The sequence below is a fragment of the Lycium barbarum genome, chromosome 4 (assembly GCF_019175385.1).
Source record: "Lycium barbarum isolate Lr01 chromosome 4, ASM1917538v2, whole genome shotgun sequence".
Classification (NCBI taxonomy): domain Eukaryota; kingdom Viridiplantae; phylum Streptophyta; class Magnoliopsida; order Solanales; family Solanaceae; genus Lycium; species Lycium barbarum.
In genome coordinates, this window is record NC_083340.1 from 231,203 (window position 1) to 246,836 (window position 15,634).

Genomic DNA, 15,634 nt, shown 5'->3' on the forward strand with positions numbered 1-15,634 from the left:
CATGAAACATTAAAGATGAAGAAGGCATCTGAAGGATTTTCCATCCACAAGCAATTGAAAATATTCAGTAATCTTCTCAAAAGGGCAGTTCCTGAGTAATAAACTCATCCAATAAGAAAAAAAGGAACATCAATACATCATATATAAAAGAGAATATATGTATATAATAAATGAACGATGCCAAATAAAGGGCGAAAAACTCAATTATCAAACCCTTCCCCAGTGAGACATGAAAATTAATTAAGACTGTAAATAAGGGAAAACACAATAAGTTATAGAGTTAAGAAGATACGTACCGTGAAGATGGAAACGCTTCTCACGCAATTGATTAAAGCTTTGAGATATTGGAAGGAATTAATTAGAGGGATTCAAATTGAAGTGTGAGCAAGAAAGCTAAATAGGGGTTTGGGAGCTGGCCTTTTGGTTTACTGCTTGGGGGTGATTTCTCGGAATTATTGGATTCTATGAATTCCTGCTTCAATAAATTATATTGGCGTCTGTCACGACTCCGTTCAGTTGGCTCGGCTTCACATTATGAGTTACGGCGTCCACCATGGGTTAACCCAAATAAGATACTTGAGGACTCACAGTGTTAGTTCTCAATTCTTTGGAGCAAGTCAATTTCAATTTTAAATAGAGAATTTGTTGTTGAAAGTTAGTTCAGGGAATATATTTGGGGAGATAATGATTTGTGTTCACAAAATTGCAACTTTTATTTCATTTGAATTCATCTCTAAAATAATTTTTAACTTTCAAATACTTTTTCCGCTTCAACTCCAAATATTCATGTCTAAATTATGTTTGTTGCTTACCACTAGGAGACTAAATATTGCGAGACAAAAAAATGCAAGTTATAAATCCATTTAGCAAACACAACTATTAAATTGCATTCATCAAACGTGTGTTATAAACATTATAATTCACATTTGCCATGTGAGATGTGTAATTTTATGAAAAGCAATTTACAATGCCTTTTTGGCTAAATGTGATACACAATTTATCTCATCAAATGAGTTTTATAAATTACATTTGATGAATGCGATTTATCGCTAATACTTTTTTCCGCTATTCGTCAATTATTTACTTCACACTCGTTCCTATTAGCCGCTTGTAAGTCGCATTCTACTAATTTGATACTCTCATTTATGGAATTTCGGCAAAAATAACATGTAGGTGAAAGTTTTTCGCCGAAAATGCACATATTTTGGGGGAAAAAACTTAACTCACTGCTTCTCGTCACTTAACCCGATGACCTAAAATATACCTCGGGTTTGCTTGTTAAGAGAATGAATCTTGAGCTGAATTTAACATCTAAAAAGCTAGCTAAGAAGTGTCCCAAATCATATAAGAAGGCCTAATAATCATTTGGGAAAATTTCAATAATGTACAATCTAGCATATAAAATTACATTCGTGAAGCCATATTTTTAAATTACACCCCCCATAACCACTTTTTCACGGTATAAAACATTATACAACATTATACGCTTGGAGTAGATAATGTATCAACCTTGTATAAAGGTGTATAATAATGTATTAGACTAGTATACAACATTATACAAACTTATACAAGAGGTGTGTATACATAAGAGGGGTTTATACATAATGTATAAGAGGTGTTTATACACATTTCTACACCGTATAAAAGTGTATAATAGTGTATAAAATGTATTTATAAACGCTTTACCAAAATTATTTTGGTATGGGTTTCTCATGGGTGTTTCTACCATGGATGAACAAGCAAAATTCTGATGAAGCATTTGGAGAGAAGCAGAAGAATATAACACTCCAATGTATTCGTCTTTCCCATTATCCGTTGGTATGAGCAAGAGTAGTGGGAAGGAAAAAACAGAAGAGTGAAAAAGTGGTTATAGTGGGTAATAAAATAAAAATGGGCTAGATCGGATAATTACTTTGCCATAATTATCATACAATGTTATTTTTCCTAATCATTTCCCTCGATCACTATAAAATAGTTGTATCTATGAAGTAATCTTAATATATTTTAATTTAATAATGGGGTTACTCTATTTGGTAATTGTGAAGCATATGAAACATAAGCATCTCACCAGGTGTAAGTTTAACTTTACATGGTTTGGAATTTTTTTGCACGTTTAGTGTCATTATTATTCATTTCTTTGATAAGCTCCAACATGTAACCCGACCCGGATTATTTTTCAATTGGCTTTTAGAGTATCAACTCATGCTCAATTCAAATGATTTTTTCTACCTTTAACTCTTTTAGCAGTCAAACTATGCAAATATGTGTCACGTCATCAATATATAAAAACATAACTATGCAAATAATATTCAGCAATAACGACATACAAAAGTTTACAAAGTAGATGATATTTGAAAGCGCGCACAAGTGGACTTTTCCAAACATTTTTGCGGATATCTACGCTCTGACCTCTTTCTATATATCATACACTATATGGGGAGATTTTTTTTTTTTTTTTTTTTTTTAAAAACACACACACACACACGCACAAAACATTCAAAGATGAAGAAGGCATCTCAAGGATTTTCCATCCATAAGCAATTGAAAACCTTCGTTGATCTTTTCGAAAGGCAGTTCGTGAGTAATAAACTCGTCCAATTTCACCACCTGATTTTAGTTCATACACATTAGTAAGTAATTTTACAATAAGAAAAAAAGGAACATCAGTACATCATATATAAAAGAGAATATATGTATATAATAAATTACCCCAGCCATGCACTGTTTCGCAAAAAATGGGAGTTGGGATTTTCCTTTGAAGTCACCAAAGACAGAAGCAACAATCCTTCGGCCATCGAACAGTTCCATAGGATGCAGTGGTATCAATCTTGGTGTTGGATGGATTCCTAGAATTATTGTCATGCCCCATCCCTACAATTTTTTTTTTTTAATCATCAGTCAGTCTATAATTTTTAAAAAAGAATGTGCAAAAAATAAAACTAAAATCTTACATCATGTGTGGACAAAAAAGCCTCTCGAAGAACTTCCAAATTTCCAGCACACTCAAAGCTATAATGCACGCCCCCTCCAGTCATTTCCCTTATTTTCTGCACCCAATTCAACACACCATGTGATTATAAATAAAATAGTACATAAAACTCAGATTGGTATTCAATTAAAAGGTAAACATATCTTATTTGTCTCCTTATTATAAGAACTGACCTCGTGGACGGGCACATCGATTTCTTTGGGGTTTATGAAGTCGGTAATTCCAATTGCTTGACCTTAATTAGGAGCATAAAAAGTACAATTAGGGGCCAAATCATTTGTCTAATTGTCAACTTAATTAATTCAGAGCAGAGTCTGCAGCTGCCTAATTAAGCTTTGACCAAGAATTAGAGCACATGCATGTATACGTTTCTATTCGTTTTAATAGCAGCCACCAAAATTAATTAGTGATGTGATTACTCTTTTTTAATGCTTTCTTTTTTAGGAAAAGATTACCTTTGATACTTTTTTCAGGGTTAATATCCACTCCTATGATTTTCGATGCACCCCTGGTTCGTGCCCCTTCCACAACCTGCAGCCATATTAAAAACTTGAATGATTTGTTCTGCTAATCTTATTTTTCAACCGATCAATTGTAGAATCACCTTCTTAAATTCATAAGTTTTCCCCTATACTGCTTCATCAATGAAACGTGAAAAAATGCGACTTTTACAGCTATGATTAAAGAAATAATCTAAATGTACTTTTGACTTTAGAACAATGGATAAGTAAAATGAATCACGAATTTCCTCAATTTATAAAAACTACTATATATGACGAAGATCTCTACGTTTATTCCATAATAAATTGCCTCCCCCGCTGGTGCAAGTCAACGTGGGCAACTCTTCACTGAATCCCTCGATTCCGCTTAAAGAATTATTCTATTAAGTGGGCGTTTGGCCATAAAAATTATTCACTTTTTTTCGGAAATTTTTTTCACTTTTTTTACTTTTAGCGTTTGGCCATAAGAATTTTTTTTTCCGGAGTTATATTCCGGAATACTAAAAACAAGAAAAACTTATTTTTTAAAAAATTTCAACTTTTTTCACTTTTTTACACTACATTTCACCAAAAATTACAATTTCAAAAATTATGGCCAAACACAACTCCAACTCCAAAAATTTAATAGTACAAGAGGTCCCATTGGGGCATATTACAGTACTAATTATAATGACCCGCTTGCTTTCCTATCTTGGACCCCTATACATATCTCTACCAAAAAAAGGTAATTTGCGGGGGTTTTAGTCTCTTCAAGCAATTAGTGGAGGCTAAAATCCCGAGAATTGTAACTCTCAACCTCCGCAAATACCTTTTTTTTTTTGTAATGGTACCTTCTACTGCAGGGTGAATGTAAATATCAAAATTGCAGATTATATTACTGTGGAAAACGGCATCAATCACAATATTGTTTTTAACAAGTCGAAACTATACAATCCTTAGTCCTTATTATATGAGGCATAAAAACGACATAAGGGCGAGAACCAGGAAGAAAAAAAGAAGAAAGGAGAAAGCTACTAGCAACGAGATTCATCAGTTAATCATGTGTCACGTAGAAGGGAAGGTGTCCAAGCTACACTTTTAGGCCATTTAATAGATGGAGAAAAATAACTGCTGATTTAATTAATTAGATGGGCTAGGAATGGGGCAGTGGTGTCAACAGCAGAAGTAACCCATGTCCTGAAGATATCTAACATCAACATGATGCATCATATGATTTTGTTGATAATCACAATTATAATTTTAAAAGAAGTAGGGAGCTAGAATACAAGCTAGAGAACAGGCTTCAGGCCCACTTATTAGCAATAATTTTGGTAATTAGGAGTTAATGAATGGTTGGAGAAAGAGTTATCAGCCGATTAACTAGTGTATAATGTAGAGAAACATAGCCTAATGCCAGCAATAGTGATTAATTAGGAACTTACGGCCAAACCAACAGCTCCTAATCCAAAGACTGCGACCGTTTCCCCTGTTTGGACGTCAGCTGTGTTCCACGCAGCTCCTAGACCTGCATCATCAATCATCGCATTTAATTTCTATACCCAACTTGCCTAATTATGAAACAAGTTGAGAATTAGTAGCCACAAAAGTAGGGCCAAAAATCTTAAGGGGTCCTCTGGTTGCCGGCTAACAAGGAGTTATTCATGTACTAAAATTAGCTTAACTAATATTTATCAGTTTGATAACTTTTTAGTTGCTTTGTATAAAATTAGCTTAACTAATACTTATCAGTTTGATAACTTTTTAGTTGCTTTGTATAAAATTAGCTTAACTAATACTTATCAGTTAGGTTATATTTACAAGCTCATATAAATAAAATATATATAAATTTCGAGTCTAGTTATGCATTATTTTATACGAGATAGAAGATAGAACTAATACAGATATTAATAATCAATGAATAATTAATCCGTACATAACTTATTCCAGCATTATTAATACATGTATAACTTTCACCAGCGCTAAAATAAATTGGAGTTAAGTATATGATTTTTTTTCTATTGAAAAGCAAATAGAGGTTGGCGGGGGGTTAATTACCAGTGGAAACGCCGCAGCTTAGCAAGGTCATCTTGTCAAGTGGGGCATGAGGGTCAATCTTGACTAAACAAGCAGAATCAACAACAGTATACTCGCTAAATGTGGAAGTATTGAGAAAATGATAAATGGGGCTGCCATCCATATTCCTGAACCTGCACTTTCCATCGTTGGCCATCACACTTTTGAACGGATTCACGCGGAACTTGCCACACAAGTTGGTTTTCTTTGATGAATTGCAGTAAACACAGTCACCACATTCTCCATTGAATATCGGTACTACGTTATCTCCTGCTTTCATGTCTGTCACCCCTTCTCCCACGCTCTCCACCACTCTGAACATGTTAATTCATTATCATCATTTCATTTCATTTTAATTACTGCTTCAAAAAGAATTTTATGATGTGCAACTTACCCGGAGGCTTCATGTCCTAGAATTCGAGGGTAAACTCGTTGAGCTTCGTTCTATGGACCAATAAATTAAATGAAATCATCTCAATTCATAGTTTGGAACAAATAATCAACATATATAGACATGAAAAAGTTTGAGATCCGTGTATATATGTATACCTCGCCTTTCCAAGCACTGAGATCTGTATGGCAGATGGAAGTAAAGAGGATCTTGATTCGGACCTCCATTTTCTGAGGTGGATCCACTTGCACTTGTTCTACCACCAAGGGTTGCCCTGGACCATAAGCTACAGCAGCTGCGCAACAACAAGATCATAACGTCACGCTTCTGTTAATTATAATTTTTAGTGAAGAAGAATAGAATCAGATGTTCAGAACAAATTTATTAAACTGACCTTTGCAAGTGATGACCTTTGAAAGGGTACCATTTACATGGGAAATGCCGTTGGCAGCCATGTTGCTGTTACAATTCTGTCTGTTTTGCGGGGTTTCCTAGTCAAGTTTCTACAATGATTATGGAAGTGAGAAAGAAAGTCACAGGTGCAGGGCCTTCTTATAGTGCAAGTGAGAAGACTTCTGGTCAAACGAGGCAGGCAAATTAATTAATAACAGTCCATATCCATAAAAGGAAACTGATTGAATTCGATCTCATCCCAACTAGTATCTGTAGTGACACTTGTTCCTGCAAATAAAGCTGAGATTGGATTTCCTTATTAAGGGAGTATTAAGTAGATTTTTTGATAAGGAGCTTTCTCTTTTAGTGGCTTTACCTGGTGCGAATTCAAATGACGGATGCGGATAATGAACCTCGAATACCGAATAGTTAAATAAAAACAGTAATTAACTCAAAATTGAAGCAAATATTTAAAATTTTAATATAGATTCACCAAATCTCGACCCCTTCGTTCTAAAAGAGGTGCAATATTGTTATTTGGGAAGTCCAGTCCTTTTTACTAACAAGCATCTTTTAATTTTTAAAACATTTGTAGGTATCTAGCAGCTCAGTTGGTTGGTTACCTGAACTCTCACCTTGTTGTTGAGGGTTCGAATCCCCACATTGTAATTCCCTTCCCAATTTCCCCTTCCCCTACCCCCTATATAATTAAAAAAAAAGTTTTTTTTTAAAAAAAAATTTAAAACATTTCCAATTCATATTACTATTATTTAGATTCTAAATATGTAAAATTTATTCACAAGTAGAATAAGGAAATGAATGCACAAATTCACGCAGAAAATCAAATACATTGACTCTCGTACTTTCGAATTTAGACCCGCGATTCTTTTTGCAATGTATAAGGGGTCGTTTGGTAAGCGGGATAAGGTGGGATATCCCGGGATTAGCTTTGGGATAAATTTTATATCTTGTTTGGTTGAAGGTATAAATTTATAGCTTCAACCAAGCACGGTATAAAGTTTATCCAAAAGTTAGTCTAGAATAACCCATCTTATCCCATCAAGGTTGGTATTATTTTATCCCACCTCCCAGGTGGGATATATTAGTCCTGGAATAATAATCCCAAAACTATAATATCGGAATAACTTTGTTCGCGTACCAAACAACCAAAAGTACTATATGACCGGGGCCGGCTAGACCCTAAAGCAAGTCAAGCACTTGCTTTAGGCCCCATTAAATTTGACGGCCCCCAAAATGACTACTCTCTCTATATATATATAGTACTACTATACAATTTATATAATCATATGGAGTATTTCTTATGATTGATGAATTTATTTCTTTATTTTCATGTTAATGTTTAATGATTTTTTTCTCTGACTAAATAGCATAACATAGTCATTTTTTTTGCCAATCGTGTTTTACTTTTTAGCAGAATTTTGTTTCACTATTCACTAATTACTCACTTAACTCTATCTAATTATCCAACTAATCATTTATATTTTCTCACATAAATTGAAAGTTTTCTGAATACTCCCTTTTCAGTTGTGATGCAATCAAGCATGCAAGTGTCGCAACAAAAAAAGTTTGCAACGTTTAATTCATTCAATTATTTTGTAATATATAAAACCAACTTCTCATTTTTTAAATTAACTCCTCATATTCACTTGCCTAATTTCAATCAACGATGCTCATCAAATATTATATATAAGGCCTCTTATAAAGATTTGGCTTTAGATCTCCAATGTTATTGAGTCACCCCTGTATATGACCCTAGTAGTAATACTAGTTATAAGTACTAACTGTTTTAAATATTAGTAATGGATATCCATTCAATATACTTGAAAACCATGAATACTTGGTCACCAAGGAAACTTTGGCAACCATGAATACTTGGTCACCAAGGAAACTTTGGCAACCAAGAATACATGGCCTCCAAGCTATTATCACGTGCTTGACCACCATTTTCCTCCTATAAATAGGAGGTCCATTTATATCAATTGAAAGTGACAATAAAATCTTTCTCTCTCTCTCAACTTCTTTGGCTATATCTCTTGTGTCGTGTGTTGGAAATCTTATGAAAAATACTTCAACACGAACACGTGTAGGGACTTTTCTTCATCACGAACACTTGTAGGAACTTCTTTTACACTTAAGGAAAATGCTTGATCACGAACAATTGTAGAGAATTCTTCGTAGCTTGAGGCATGCCAATGGCACTGTCCTTAAGGATATTTCACCCGGTATGGGTGTATACCCAGGATTCAACAAGCTCTTCTAGTACAAAACTAGGAGCCAGAATCTAACAAAGATTTATCTTAAAGAAAACCCAGCACACATCTCATAAAAATACGGGGACAAGAACTTGATTTGATCTCTCTACTTCTCAAAAGAAACACAGTAGAAATATATAGAAGGAATTCATCTCGGTCCTATTTCACACACCAAATGAAAGGACTTTAGCAATATATATATGTAAAAGATCCATAACCTGAGAATGATTGACAGTGTCAATTTTCAAACGGTTATAATGCACTAAAGGGTATATGGTTAATGACAATAAAGAACCAAATTTAATTGCCAACATTTAATGGTCTGTACCCATATAATGGTCAAAAACGTTAGTGATATACCAAAATAATGGTTAGTTAAGGCTATTAAAGATCAAATGTATGTTACAAAGAAATGATTCAGACATTAGAGATATTTATGGCCTATTATATTTTGAGATATTAAAAAGAAAATAATATTTTTCTAACATCGTGTACTTTTAATATTATTTCATAACACGTTATTAACACGAGTCTCTAACCAATTGAGAAACTGGATATTATTGTAAAGCCGTCGAACCTCGTTCCAGAGGTACTTTCGTGAATTTTTGGTCCATTTCTTTAAGGTGTGTGTATATATTTTACCAGCCATGAAGCTGCAGGCTGTCGGACTTCTTTTATCTCTAAACCTACAGGTACATCGCCTGCATACATACGCCATCTTTATTTGCTTTTGATTAACTTTCAAGTTTCTTTTACGCTTTGGAAATCATGTCCGTAATATAATATTATATTCCACTATTTCAGCGTAATTAAACTTGTTAATCACCAGAAGTGGAAGTATTTTTATGGGCTTATTGTTGGGACTAAATATGTATACCTCAATTTACTCCTGAAGTAGTAATATCTTAAAAGAGGTTATAAGCTATCACGATTTGATAAGCTTAAGGCACGTTCAGATAATTGTGTTTTATTCCCGAAGAATGAAAACTTTTGATAAATGTTGCAAATACGGATCCATTCTTTGAAGTGAATGTGATAGTATGTAGTAAAGCCTATAAATATAAACGCGCATTTGATTTTGAAAATATCATGATTCATCTCCAGAAGAGGTAGAATAATTGAGAAAGAAATATTTTGAATATTATATGCTTTACTCCTGAAGTACTAAACTCATAAATTTGCTACACGCGTAACGAACTTTGGATCCTACTCTTGAAGTAGTAGAATTTAGAACTCTACTCCTGAAGTAGTAGAACTTTAAATTTACTCCTGAAATGGTGAGACCTTGAAATTTACTCCTGAAGTAGTAAGACTTTGAAATTTACTCTCGAAGTAGTAAACCTTTAAATTTTACTCTCGAAGTAGTAAAAATTTAAACTTTACTCCTGAAGCAGAAAGAATTAGTAAATATCTGAGAAATATTCTAAGCAATGTCTTCTTGTGCCTGAGCAAAATAACGAGCTATGGATGAATGTCGTATTGCAAGCACATTTGAATAATCAGGTTTCATTTCCCGAAGTGAATGAAAAAATACCACAACCTGTCTCCTGGAGAGATAAAATACAAGGAATATACATGTTATTTTTGTGGTATGAAATTAAGACATAACAACATGTACCTGTCGTACGCAAAAACATCTTAAATAATTTTATCAAAGTATATTTTTAAGGCAAAAGAAAGCAAAATAGAATGTTTCTACTATAACTACATTGATACATTATAGTTAGTTGTTATTGATTTCCTTGAAGGAAATAACAATTAATGTATCTCTTTATGAAGGATGTGATTATTATGTGGTTGATGCTTAGATACAAAATATTCAGTTAATGATGAATCTCCCTGAAGGAGATGTTTGAAATATTGAAGTTTAGAATTCAATGTTTATTTCGTGACACTAGCAGTGTCGAAATTTACTTTCATGGGACCAGAAGTATTAAAGAAATATTTGGTAATAGAAATTAATGATCAAAGGCTCCAGAAGAGCTAATTATTTATTTACAAGTATCATGACACTAGCAGTGTCCAAATAATATTTGAATATGGTAGATAAATTGAAGTCTCTCTCGAAGAGGCTATATGTGATAGCACCATTTATTCGAGATCGTAATTGTTACGTTCGGAAAACAAACTGTGGTAGACCTGAAGTTTACTAACAATAAAAGTGGTTATCATATCGAAACTACAAATGATCAGAATATTAAATATCTTCAAGTTACTACGGGTAAGAAATACACATGTAAAATGTTACCCGAGCATGATGAGATCACATACCACGATAAACCAGAAGTTTATTGATATACAATCTCATGCAATAGTAAACCAGAAGTTTATTAAAATAAATAACACTCGTCATGGTAAACTTGAAGTTTACATGTACAGATAATTTTATAAGTTAACAAGACCCTTTTGATCGTCCTGATTTGAATCTGATGTGCTAATTGAGTATTAAAAACATATTGAAGAACTAGAAAATTCTTCAAGAATTTGTTTGTGTTGCTTGTTCTCATGATAAGTTGATTACACTATCTAATGTTGGGACTGAATCCCCTAAATTCTGAAAAATATAAAAGGTGAGTGTGGGCCCATTCACTTGCAATGTGATGTCCTAAATAGATGCATTTATTAGACGGTCACATGTGCGTTTATTGTCAACCTGTAGTTTGACATTTACGAAGTTGCTTGTTCAAATAATTGAGTTGGAAGCACAATTTTGCAGAACATGTAATCAAGACAATTCATCTTGATAATGCTAGTTTATATCTAAGTTGGTTTGGCATTAGATGCCTCCATAATACAGCTAAACCATTGCTTATGAGAACAAAGCTTTAGATGTTGGTCTGAGATATGATATATTGCATACAACAACACTTGTATGCTTCAGATCAATAAATTTTGATAAATTCTCCCCTCATATTTGGTTCAGGGTCAGAAACTAGATATTTCCATCTTATAGCGTTTGATGTAAGGTATATGATTAATGGATATACCATGATGCACACAGATAGATTTTCCCAAAGAAAATGGGGATATATGTCACTAACATAAGGGGGAGAGAATAAGCAGCTAAGAAATATGTTGTGAATTATCATCAGTATGATCCTCAGATAATTCAAGCCAAATGCTCGAAGCATTTGCTGACCCAACTATTTGATATTTTATCAGCAAAATGCTCCTAAAGTCGCTGAAGGATAGAGTCTACAGCATGCATGAGTATGGTAGACCAATCGGTTCCAAATATAATAATCTTTGAAAAAAAGGAGGAGCAAATGATCATAATAAGGAGGCAATGTGCTCTTGAAGAGCTACGACATAACACTTCATAAACCTTATGAGAGGTTCAGGTACCTGAAAATAATGAAGTGATGAGATTTCAGTAAGTTATGTCAAATTGTGAACCGATACAAATGATATCTTATCGACGATATCTTTGATATGGTATGGGGCGCAATATTATATAAGATTGTGAGGATATGAGTTCTACGTCTCTTAAAGCATGCTGACGTAGAAATAATTACCAAGTAATATGATGCATCTTGGTAAGCGATTGGACTTGTAGTCCATACATTAGAAGATGTCACAATTTATAACGATGGAAGTTGTCACAGCACTTGACAAAATTTATACGAAAATTTCTGAAGGATCCAAAATGCTTGAAGCATATACAAATTCTTGGAAAACTGGTTTATAATCCTTAAATGGATTAAATGAATCAAGGTTGATGTACTGAAATCGCCTTAATGTATATTCATTGACGAATGGGACAAATATACTATGTTTATCCTTGTCTCTTTATGATGGTTAGAATCTTTCATATGAATATTATTGGAGCTCTTGAAGAGTTTACAAAAGCAGTACATCATCTACTGAAAGAAGTTGAAATAAAAAAATTGAATTGGTCCTGAAGTACCATATCTTTATGCAATTGATGCACTTATATATCTTGCTATAACTACGAGCATGATATAATTTACTCCTATATGGAGATATTGAAATAAGATCAATTGCATACTGCTAATAAAAGTATGACATGAATGCGTTTATCCTAACAAATATTGGTAAGTGTTTTGGATATACAGGGCATTTATCTGATCGACATAAGAGTTCGATCCAAATATGTTATCTCTTTCCATGAAGGATTACTGTCAAACCATGTTATTATACATGACAGCCAAACCGTAGAATGATAACATCAGATAGATTATGAAGCAAGTCAAGAATGTACTTGACGTGGTTTTAACAATATTAAATGGTGATGAGGCAACTCTATCTAAGGAATGAAGATGCAGATTATCAGCCAGGTCGTTTGACAGATCTGATCACAAACACAGTACCAACCTCAATATATGATAAGTTAGTATATACAAGATCGGAGCACATCATCTTCAAGAATTATGTGATGCTTTAATCAGGAAGAGCAAATACGCGTTGTACTCTTTTTTCCTTGACCAAGGTTTTGTCCCATTTGAATTTTCCTGGCAAGGTTTTTAATGAGACAGTTCTCAAAGCGTATTACTAGATATGTATACTCTTTTTTCCTTAATTAGGGATTTTTCCTAATAAGGTTTTAACGAGGCACATCATCTATTAATGAACATCCAAGGGGGAGTGTTGTAAATATTAGTAATGGATATCCATTTAATATACTTGAAAATCATAAATACTTGGTCACCAAGGAAACTTGGCAACCAAGAATACATGGCCTCCAAGCTATTATCATGTGCTTGGCCACCATTTTCCTCCTATAAATAAGAGGTCCATTTATATCAATTGAAAGTGATGATAAAATATCTCTCTCTCCCAACTTCTTTGGCTATATCTCTTGTGTCGTGCACTTTTAATATTATTTCATAACACTAACTATTTTTTATTGAATATATATATAGAAATCTTTATTTAATCTTCTGGAAGTTTTCTGCAGACTATTGCGTCAAATAAAAACCAATCAACAGATAGAACAGCAAAACATCATTAGACTATAGAGCTCGACAATTAATAAGATGATGACAAATGCATTAAGCAAATATACTACTCCCGTTCTTGTTTCTGGAACGGTAAAATTATTTGAAACTTTTGTTTGAAGATAATCCCAAATTGCCTATTTCAAATTCATTGTGTGATGCACCTAATTCAATAGGTCATGGGATTTATATGTCACTGCCACCTCCAACTTGTATATATATATATATATATATATATATATATATAGAAGCACAATTACAAGAAAGACAAAAAAATATTGCGCCATGTCAATTTTCTTCCCAATTTTGTATCAACTTGCGTAGAAAAACTTCACCGATGCAAATAATAGGTTGTCTGAAGTTCGGATAAAATAGAAAAGTCGTTATAGATTAGCAGTTAGCATAAAAAACAATCTAAACTTAAGACACTTTTTAAGGAAGCAAATGATCCCCTATAGACAAACTAATTTGGAATTGAGACATGAAATAATTTACTGGTATTAACTTATATAGCAAACTAACTGACCAACAAGAACTAGTTGTGATCTACTGTCTGTTAACAAGTCTAAGTAAGTTTTATTTTGTTATCATTCTAACTTTATCGAATCTTTCCTAAGGAACACGGGACTAATTAGTGAACACTCCAAATTATAGAAAAAAACAATAACGATGATATACAGTTTGCTAAAAGCCGAAGTCATTTAAACAGAAAACCATTGAAAATTCCCACAACACTAAAAAATTCAGTTGAAGAAAAGACACTAATTAAAGAAACCATTATCATTTAAATATTTGATCAGCTGGCGATACATTCAAAATGGAATATTTAATTGAGTCGCTATCTTTTACATCCACAGCCTCCTTTTGTTTATTAATGGGTAAATGACTAAATGCACATAATCTCCTCCATGTGTAAGTTTAGACTATTAGCTGCGGTTGACTTGATCCTGGCTGATGTTTCATGTGCTCAGCGTATTTAATTTAATCTATAATTAAAAATTCCACCGACGAACTTATCATCCGACGATCGTCCGTGACTCATTTTTATCACTATTTCGAGTTTAACCTGCTTCTATTTTTTTAACTGGCATTATTTGAGTAATTTTATGCACTCACACAAAAAAAAGTATTTACATGATTTAATAATTATAATTACCATCATTTATCTAGTAATTTTTTAAAAAAAATTACATTAGAAATATTAATTGGTGACCCGATAAAATGATAACTAATTTGTTATTATATGTCAAATAATATTGATAGTCAAATACGGAATTATGATTTTGAGTTTATGAGTTTTAGATTCAAAAAGAATTTTAAGTTTACGGGTTCTAAATTTAAAGAAGACTTTGAGTTTATGGTTCTAGATTTAAAGAGAAAAATGTTTACACGTTCTTTCCTGCTGTACGGGGCTAGCTTGCGTTCACCTCGACTAATTTCACGGGATACACGCTACCTCCTACCAGCATAAATATCGAATAACTCTATTTACAAAAACTTGGATAGATAGAAAAAAATCATTAGTGTTTTTTTTTTTTTTTTTACTTTCACCGGCAATTGAACTTGAGACCACTTAGTCTTAACACTGGGCCACACCTATTGGGGCAAAAAGGATATTTTTACATATTAAGTAAATTTATTGATTCAAATATTACAAAATCTGTGTTAAAGATATTAAATTTTGCTAAACCCGTCGAGACGCTAGCTCCGCCCCGCAGATACTATAATTTTTTTAATAATGATATATGACGAGTACATGTGAGTTTAACTTAAATATGTATTTGATCAAGGGCCACAAAAAAGAACCGCGGCCTGATATTTTTATGTTAAAGCTATTGACGATTAACCATTAGCTTTTGGTCTAGTAGGCCAACGAATCAGTAATTAACGGCTAAAGAAACGTTCACATTTACTTACCATAAAGCAACGAAAATTGTAAAATGTGGCGCATGTGGTAGCTAAATTATACTATTAAAAAAGAAGTTGGACCCTAGATTTTAATGTTCTACCAGGCAAGGTTCAAATTGAAAGGCTAATGCGTGTGGAATACCGTATACTTGTTTGTTTGGCAGGATACT

The 15,634-nt window shown here is 33.2% G+C and overlaps 1 protein-coding gene across 1 annotated transcript; it reads right to left on the reverse strand.

The window, feature by feature from the left end:
• Positions 1-2,267: 2,267 nt before the first annotated feature.
• Positions 2,268-6,621, reverse strand: LOC132634698 (alcohol dehydrogenase-like 4). The gene is made up of 10 exons (XM_060350709.1): positions 6,327-6,621; positions 6,091-6,227; positions 5,936-5,985; positions 5,524-5,855; positions 4,911-4,993; positions 3,445-3,520; positions 3,163-3,224; positions 2,952-3,047; positions 2,710-2,871; positions 2,268-2,607 (listed from the first exon to the last, which is right to left on the reverse strand). The coding sequence occupies exons 1-10, from the start codon at positions 6,385-6,387 to the stop codon at positions 2,497-2,499; spliced, it is 1,170 nt and encodes a 389-aa protein (XP_060206692.1). The 5' UTR covers positions 6,388-6,621; the 3' UTR covers positions 2,268-2,496.
• Between the last annotated feature and the right edge of the window lie 9,013 nt (positions 6,622-15,634).

Excerpts from the sequence above, each read along its gene's own strand:
- LOC132634698 (XM_060350709.1), bottom strand. The coding sequence starts at position 6,387 with ATGGCTGCCAACGGCATTTCCCATGTAAATGGTACCCTTTCAAAGGTC. Across the intron at positions 5,986-6,090 it reads TCAGTGCTTGGAAAGGCGAG|AACGAAGCTCAACGAGTTTA; the intron begins GTATACATATAT and ends ATTGGTCCATAG. Across the intron at positions 3,521-4,910 it reads TAGGAGCTGTTGGTTTGGCC|GTTGTGGAAGGGGCACGAAC; the intron begins GTAAGTTCCTAA and ends ATATGGCTGCAG.